Source organism: Triplophysa dalaica, chromosome 18, assembly GCF_015846415.1.
Source record: "Triplophysa dalaica isolate WHDGS20190420 chromosome 18, ASM1584641v1, whole genome shotgun sequence".
NCBI classification, from domain to species: domain Eukaryota; kingdom Metazoa; phylum Chordata; class Actinopteri; order Cypriniformes; family Nemacheilidae; genus Triplophysa; species Triplophysa dalaica.
Genome location: NC_079559.1, coordinates 14,117,417 through 14,126,002, shown reverse-complemented (window position 1 = coordinate 14,126,002; position 8,586 = coordinate 14,117,417). Strand labels below are relative to the sequence as shown.

Sequence of the window (8,586 nt, the reverse complement as noted above, 5' to 3'; positions counted from 1 at the left end):
TTATTTATGATCTGAATATAGCACCACAATGTTCCGTCTCCAGTTTTTGCCAGAAAATCATACACATTTTCATCATACGCAATTGTGAAAAACGTGTTGTAAAGCACTGAAATTGTGTTTGAAGTGTAAATGCTTGTGTGTATCTTTAAGCATTTTTTAAATGATGTTGACATCGCTTGAAATATTTTTTTAAATACTATTAATTTCTTAAGTTACAAGTTTTCTTTTAATTAGGTCTGTAATTATATTTTTTTACATTTTAATTAAACAGTGCGTCTAATATTTTCTTAATAGTTGTTTTTATACAGACGTTACTCACTCAACCCCCCTTACTCACACTATTGGTTGAGTCGTGTTAGAATACTACAGCAAACAGAACAGATTTTCTACAAATCTCTAATAAGATACATTTTCACATACATTTCCAAAAAAGCTTTAATTGGGTGAGGTTTTATTTGACATAGATTTATATATTGTACACATAATGCCATAGTTCTGCAGCCTGTGGGAACTTGTAGCTCCACATCCGCCTCAGGCTGTGTGTAAGTGTGTTTACTCAACTCAGCAGAGAAAAAAGCTGAATAAAAGTATTCAAGGAAGCAAAAAATCTACAAAATCCTTAAAACTAGTTTCTGTGAGGAGACTGGTCTCAAATGCATGCTCATAATTCATTGTGAAGGAGCTTTGTTGAGCAGGCACATATTCTGGAGCGGGCATGCATGTTCTGAAAAGAGTTTAGGGACACAATTACACTTTGAATGACAAAAAAATCCACTGATTGACACACAAAAGAGAACATCTAAATGTCTGACAGCTGTTTTGTCTTCTTCCCCTCATGTTCAGACAGTCTGTATGTTTTGTCTATGCTATAATTTTACGGTCAGACAGGAAACCCCTTTGGTGTCCATATGGTCTCAGCTCAAGGATGGATGAAATAAAGGTTGAGAATAATGTGGGTACCAGCAGGCAGATTCAGATCTAAAGCTCCCCTATGGTCTTGAAATAGAAAACTGGGCTTTTGACTTCACAGCATCACGTGTGTGCTGACTGGCACTTTAAGTTATGCCAAGCCATTACATGACAGCGTTTATTCTTGTGCTCCAAAATAAATAAAGCTCATAATGCTCAGTTTGTCTTATCTATTGCGACGCTGAAGCTAATCCAATCACAGGCATTGTTCACAGCCTGCAATGGGATCTAACTGTGCAGTTTTATGAGTCAGGCAGATCCTGTTTTCAGCACTTTGAATGTTAATTATAAAGAAATGCATGGCATCATGCTGTGGAGAAATCATTGATAAGCAGCTGAGCTAAACATTCCCGTTGACCATCCATCTGCACACTCCAGTCCTATCGAGGGATGCCAAGAACCTCTGTCGGGCGGTCAGCAATCCACAGAATCGATAGTGCGACGCTGCAGGCTCTTATTGCACATCATTAAAACATGCTTTGACAGAATTAAAATGCAAATCTGATTGAAAATGATTCAGATATCGATTTTTTTTAAGCACTGAATTAAACTAAGGAAACCTTATAACAAATAAGCAATATTGTCACGGGTGAAGTCCCTTGATCTCACAGGATAACTGACAAGGGTACACTCTTAAAAAAGGCGGCATATAAAAACCAATACTGGTTCCCCAAATGGTTCTTCTAAGAACCATTTATTTCCCTCTTTATAATCGGAAAAAAATACAAGTACATCACTGCAAAGTACATTTTGTGAAACAGGGCGTCTTCAGATGTTAAAGGTTCTTTATTGAAACATTCAGCTAAAAGTCGTTCTTTTATGGCATCGTGTAGCACCATTTTTAACAGTGTAATTTGGCCAAAGAAGAATGGAAATCGATTTTATTAGTGTAATTAAAATAACACTAAAAGAAACCAACATGACCCTTATGTAGACAAAGTAATAGCATAGGACTTTATTTCTTACCCACAACATTTTGAACAAAACATTGAAATCTCAATGAAAATTAAGGAAAACGTAAAAACTGTTGTCAGTTCTTTAATAACTCAGATATCAGACATAATGTATTAATTACACAAATTGTGAAAACAAAACAGAAATAATAAAAGGACTTTATGTAAATCGTTTGTTACTCATACAAAGGCTCCTTTATATCTTTCATACGTTTTATAACAACTAAAAATGTGTAAAGAAATTAAGTTACGTACGTTTAGAAGATTAAGTTCTTATCACTTCAGTTTTACAGTACGGTGACAAACTCATCTTCTCTGTTGGACTGTGGACAAATTCACTCATTACGCAGACAACTTAGTTAATGTTCAAAGTGAAACACTGCTTTCAAGTATTGTTTTATATTCCTCAAGATTTTAGATGTCCACTGTAGTGACCTCTACTCTATGAAGGGATTCATGTAATGTACTTGCATCCAGCGGATTAGAGTCACCTGGTGTAAGAGTCCCCGGCTACACTCCAGGTCAGTAGCCTGCAGCTTTTCCCATTTTTCTTAAGTCAGATACGGCGTCTATACAATTTTCTTCCTTTGATACTGCGTTAACCACGTTATAAAACATCCGTGGGCCCTGAATTTTGTGCCCAGTCTTGGTGAGTGCTTCTACGACTGCCTAGGGTAGAGAGTATAAATGGGAGCGATTAAAAGATTTGCCCAGCAGTAAACAATTTAGACAGTTGTTTTCTTTTTACCTCATCAAAGGAGGGCTCGAAGCTGAGAATATTTTTGGAGTCCACATACACCACCGGGGCAGCGATGGAATCTTCCAGGTTCTTGCCAAACCACAGGAAGTTCATAATGGTCTAACACAGAGATTTAGACAAAACTAGCTTACTAAACAAATATGGCATGTTAACACTAACTGCGTCAATTTAGAATCACAACATTTTTGTTTACACAGTCCGACTGGCTCAACCCATAGCAAAGGTCATCTGTTTAGAAGGACATCTGATACTTCTTTGGATACAATTCCAAGTTAGACTACCCTGTTTGGTACTGTTAGAATAACACAAGTCACTTTTAAAGTGCCGGTTAAACTCACCAGTGCCACACCAGTGATGATCATGCTGCCCCCTGATGCCCCTATGACCACCGTGTGCTTCTCAGATGGAGAGTGGAGGATTACTGGAGACATGGAGGAAGGAGGCTGCTCGCCTTCACATCAGACACATACATTCAAAATGTACATTTTACTGATACGTGCATTTTAAGTTGGCATATTATCCCATCTCTATAAATTTTATCTGAGTTTATTACCAGCATGAATTTTATCTGTCTTCCCACAGAAATCTATAAGTTCATTATTGAGGAGGATGCCTGTTTTGGGAGAGAGAACTGTGGATCCAAATCTGAGAAGAGATAATAAAACATGTCACTTTAGACTATTTCAAAACTGTAGGGGAGATCAGAAGAAGTCAAAAGACAAGATGTGTTCAACAAGATACTAAAAAAATGCTGGTTGACAGTAAAGGGATAATTCACACAAATATACAAATTCTGTCATCTTTACCAGCATGTCATTCATGTCTTTAGTCTGTGGAACACAAGAGGAAATGTGTTTGAATTGAAAGATTTTTGAGAAATGGTTTTGTGTTCATATAATGGAAGTCAAAGTTGCACAATGTTCGCTACCAACGTTCTTCAAAATATCTTCTTTTGCGTTCTGCTGAAGAAATAAAGTCATACAGGTTTGGAATGACCTGAGGATGAGTAAATGTTGACAGAATTTTTATTTCTGGGTGTTTCATGTTTCATGTTAGATGTATTTTATATTCAAAAGCCTTAAGTGAAAAAACAGTTTAAAACCTAATTGACATGAATTTCAGAAACAACAATCAGTTATGTCTCACTAACTCGGATCACAGTTCTTTTCATCATGCAGACAGAAAACTTTACTGAATGGGTGTCAAGTGTTATCAACTTTAGCTGTTTATAACAGGCGAGTTAAAACAGCCACCGGTCTTCCTTACTTTGCTCAAACAAAGATTTTAGATAAAATGGAAATAATGTCAATATTAGATGTTTGACTGTGGTACAGTATTTCCTGCTTGAAGGATTTTAGCACATACATGTAGTTGATAGTGCTGGTGACAGACACGGCCGTACCGTCCTCTGCGATTACAGACACATGAGTCGTGCCATGTGAGTCCAGGTGCGGAGTCACGTTGTAGTAGCCGACATCATGAGTGCGGTCAGAGGTGATTTTTGCCCTCACCTTCTCCGCAAAAAGCTTCTGAATGATCTCTACCGCTTCCTATTCAAGTTAAAGAGAAAGGCTGGGTTAATCATCTAATGCATCACTTTATGTCCAACTCTAGCAGTGGGTGGCCAACATCAGTGTACAGTATTGCTATGGGGTAGTCCATCGCCTGCAGTAATGATCCCCTGAACATAGCACTTAAGTCATTACAGTAGATTACACCAGTGACTCCAGAGAGGGTAATGACTGTAATGTTTCTGTTGAGCTACTGAAGCAAAGCCTGTTGTAGGTCATCATGCCTTTATTACGCTTACTATGGAGTAAAGTTAGAAAGGTGAAACAAATGACTATCTTCCTACAATGTGTACCGTTTGTGAAGAGAAGTTGGGATCTTTCATGAACTTCTTTAACCCGTTGGCGAATTTGCAGGCTTCTACGTACCGCTGGAATGTTAACACTTTTTCTTTACCCTTAAGAGATTCTTGGTTTAGATTATAACCTATGAAGGACAGAAAATTTAATGTAGCAATTAAAATACTTAAACAGACATTCACACTGTTTATAGTAAACATGCAAAACACTTTCTGAGTGGTTGCCAGGGTGTTGCTATGCGCTCTGGGTGTTTAAAGGGCATTGCTATGTGAGTGTAGGGCCATTCTTTTGGAATTGCAAGGGTGTTGTATACTGGGAAAAAACGTAATTGAACTTAATATTATACATTTTTTTTGACAGATTTTCCACATGTAATGACCAAAAAACTGTTATTTAACTGTTTTATTAAAGATTTTTTACATATTTTTGAACTATGGTCAAAAAATTCAAATTTTCAAGAAAATATATTATAATATAAATATTACAATATTATTTATATGGTATATTTCTGGCACCCCAGCTGCGGTAAATTTCAGTTTCTTTTAGATTTTTCTATTTTTGAGATACAGTCCAAAAAGTTTTATCAACTGTTATTTAATCAACTTAAACTGAACGAAAATATAGAATTTTGCCTTAAAATTCTAAATAAATTAAATTAAACATAAATATCAATACAAAAATAAAATAAAACAAATAAATAATAAACTGACAAAAGCACATAAAATTGCTAGAAATTAAACATGAAATATAAAAAGAATCACAACAAGAATTTGTTTACACACCTAGCATAGTGTTGAGTATGAAGCTAAGTGTAGCACCCCCTGCTGGTGGTGGAGGAAAGTACATGTCATATTGCCCTAAAGTTACATCCCAGGCATCCGATTCGGACACCTTAAATGACTTCAAGTCTTCCATAGAAATTGCCCCGCCTTAAACACAAAACATAGATTTACAGTAAACAAACTACAAAATATGTCCACTCATTCTGGCTTAAATCATGTGTTGACCTAATATCCAAATCTATTCTAAATACACAAAATGTATGCATATTTATAAAATTACATTTCCAAATACCTGCAGCTTGTATATCACTGACTAAGTGTTTCCCAATGTCTCCAATGTAGAATGCATCTGGTCCTTTTTGTGCAATGATCTCAAGTGTCTCTGCTAGTTTCACAAACTTCACAATGTCTCCCTTTTTTAATAGCTCGCCTTGTTCATTTTGGAACAACTGGCTGTAACAGAGACACATGATGACAGAACTGATAATTTATCAACAAAGTATTCATATGTGCTTTCAAGGTGTTCTTGTTGTGAAATGGCACAATAGGGGAGTCTGAATGTTGTTACCGTAATGGTGATTCTGGGCTCTCTTTTGAAAGGACAGGCAAAAAACGAGCGAGTACATCGCCGACAGGGACGCCCTCTCTAGCCATCTTGATAGTTGGCTGAAATAAACTGTTCCAAGGCAAGCGTCCATAGAGTTTATGAGCTCGCTCATATCCACGGATCTCACCTGGAACACCAATCCAATGAACACCTACAATAGAGAGAGAGGAGAGTGTGTAAACAGACGCAGAACACAATGTAAGTCACAATATACAGAAAGTATCCATAAATTGTATAACTAGTTAAAATCTTTTTATTATTTCTATTATATTTTTTCTTAACATTACAAATTGAGTTGAAAAAAATCATCATCACTTTTACTTCAGTGACGGCATGACTCCACAAGTTTGTGCAAAACCTGCCTGATTTGAGAATGCGCCAAATAGCGCTTATTCCATAAATGTAAGCAAATCTCCACTTTTGTATAACAGAGCTTACATGTCTTTTTGTAGTGTCTTTGCTCTGTGTATACTTACATATAAACAAAGTCAAAATAAATCAAGTTTGTAAAAACTAGAAGAAAAAAAACGGAGATGCACATATTTGTTATTAGTGGACTTCTTTTCCATTAAACTACTTACATAATCCACTACAAGTGTATCTCAAACTCGGTGTGAAAATTGCATAATACAGGAAATGCACATTCTAACAGTTTCAGTCTCACCTGACTTTGGCTGAAATGTTTCCGGACATTCTGCTAGAAGGTTTGGTTTAAAACCCTTTGGCACAGTTTCTCTACAACTGATAACTCTCACTTTGCCTAAAATACATGAATACATTACATACAAAAACGCATTGCATTAAGATTTGTGTTCAATATCTATATTTTGGTTACATTCAAACTTTACCACTTTTTTCCATTATTGTGAATATAGAGCCTCCACCAATGCCCATACTCTGAGGATTTATGATTGACGTGCACAGCAAAGTAGCAATGGCGCCATCTACCGCTGATCCGCCAGACTTCAGAATATCTCTATATATATATATAGAGAGAGAGAGAGAGAGAGAGAGAGAGAGATCTGAATTTGATCTGTAACTGTGCCATAATAAAGAACTTCAACTCTTAATTTCTTACTTTGACAGTAAATCACTAAATACACTTTTTTGACATTTTCTGACTTTTCCGCGAGCTTTTATATTATGTAAAGCTATGAGGTTGATTTTCTTCCTACACAGACTCGTGTGATGTAACCCACACGTTTCCACTATTAGAAAAATGTATATTTAGTTCTCTACCCATTGTAGTAATCTAATAAAACAAAATCGGACGTGGTATGAAACCATTCTCTGAATGTAGCACTATTGACCCTTCAGTAAAGTAGGAGAAAAACAGAGATTGGTGTCAAGAGGATTACTCGCCTATGAAGACACTTCACCCAATTAACCTCACCGTTTCTGTGTACATTCCGCCGGCTGCTTCAAGTCTCTAGGCATGTCCTGACATTTACCCGACCCAGCTACCCATGGGATTAAGGTAGACCTAATAATTAACATTTTCTAATAAAGTATTAACTTTACATCACACCGCAAGTTTGATAGCAGACAGGTGATTTGTTGTAGTATGTGAAAAAAGTTGCCACACCACAGCTCCAAAAATAGAAACGAAGTTCTCAACGTCTTTAACTAACACGTTTTATGTAACCCTGCTGTATTTTAAAAGAAAAATAGCACATCCTAATAAATTGTAGTTTAATGGTAGTTTCCTCATCATCACTCACCGGCCGATCTTTGAGCAGGTCTCCGAATCCGCCGCCACTGCTGCTTTCTTGAAAAGTCCGACAGAGCACTGCTGTTTAAAGCGAGCTACACAGACAACTGCGACGATGATAATAATACATATCACCGGGATGCTTATATACAAGCAAGTCCTTTCTTTTCGTCTGGGCATTTTAACCAGACCCAAATCACGCACGCTTCTTTTACTTTATCGTTGAACTGCAGAACACAGTTGAACAGTGCAGTACCACTGGAGGTCGTGTCTAAATAGGATTGCTGAAGGAGGTGTATTTGGCACACATATGCGCCATATGCTGCTTGCCATTTGGCGAACTTCAGTTTGTTTACTTTGAGACAGCACTTCTGGAGCAATGCTTTACCCCTAGCGGAGTTGTAACGTACAACTTTTTGGTCACCACCCCACATCTGTTACAAGTTTACTCCACCTCTGATGTAGAATCTATAGGGGATGGGATCGTATTTCCGTGCGTTCATTGTAAAGATGGAATATGTGATATTGTTACTTTTAACTGGAGCATTTCTACCTTTTTAGTTAGCTTTGTGGTCAGGCTGATTTAGTCATGTTAAACAATTTTGACTTGGATTTGAAGGTATTTTGACAAAAGATGTCAAGCATGTAAGGAAAAGCTGAGGTATTGCTTCAAATGGGAGTCAAAAGAAACCAATGATCATGTTCACAATATATGCCCTTTTTAAGGGACAGTTCACCCCCCCCCCCCAAAAAAAGAATCATCGTTGACTCACCTCCGAGTTGTGCCCCATGACTGTTTTCACAATAACTTCTTTTGTGTTCAACAGAAGAGGTACATGACATTTGTTCTATGGTAGTCAAGAACTGTTTGGTTACAAGAATTCTTTCAAATATCTTTCTCTGTGTTCTTTTGCAACAACTAGAGAGGGAGTACAT

The 8,586-nt window shown here is 36.9% G+C and overlaps 1 protein-coding gene across 1 annotated transcript; it reads right to left on the bottom strand.

Annotated features, from left to right (window-relative positions):
- Positions 1-1,991: 1,991 nt before the first annotated feature.
- On the bottom strand, positions 1,992-8,030 carry ggt5a (gamma-glutamyltransferase 5a). Its single transcript, XM_056773496.1, has 12 exons — positions 7,661-8,030; positions 6,788-6,915; positions 6,604-6,699; positions 5,901-6,090; positions 5,625-5,785; positions 5,333-5,479; positions 4,547-4,677; positions 4,048-4,232; positions 3,236-3,327; positions 3,021-3,133; positions 2,671-2,781; positions 1,992-2,591 (listed from the first exon to the last, which is right to left on the bottom strand). The coding sequence occupies exons 1-12, from the start codon at positions 7,828-7,830 to the stop codon at positions 2,445-2,447; spliced, it is 1,671 nt and encodes a 556-aa protein (XP_056629474.1). The 5' UTR covers positions 7,831-8,030; the 3' UTR covers positions 1,992-2,444.
- Positions 8,031-8,586: the final 556 nt, after the last annotated feature.

What these genes read in the sequence shown, in the direction of transcription:
- ggt5a (XM_056773496.1), bottom strand. Translation starts at nt 7,830, where the DNA reads ATGCCCAGACGAAAAGAAAGGACTTGCTTGTATATAAGCATCCCGGTG. An exon ending in CACAATAATGGAAAAAAGTG is followed by an intron (nt 6,700 to 6,787) that starts GTAAAGTTTGAA and finishes CATGTATTTTAG; the next exon opens with GCAAAGTGAGAGTTATCAGT. An exon ending in CATACTCAACACTATGCTAG is followed by an intron (nt 4,678 to 5,332) that starts GTGTGTAAACAA and finishes TGTCCTTCATAG; the next exon opens with GTTATAATCTAAACCAAGAA.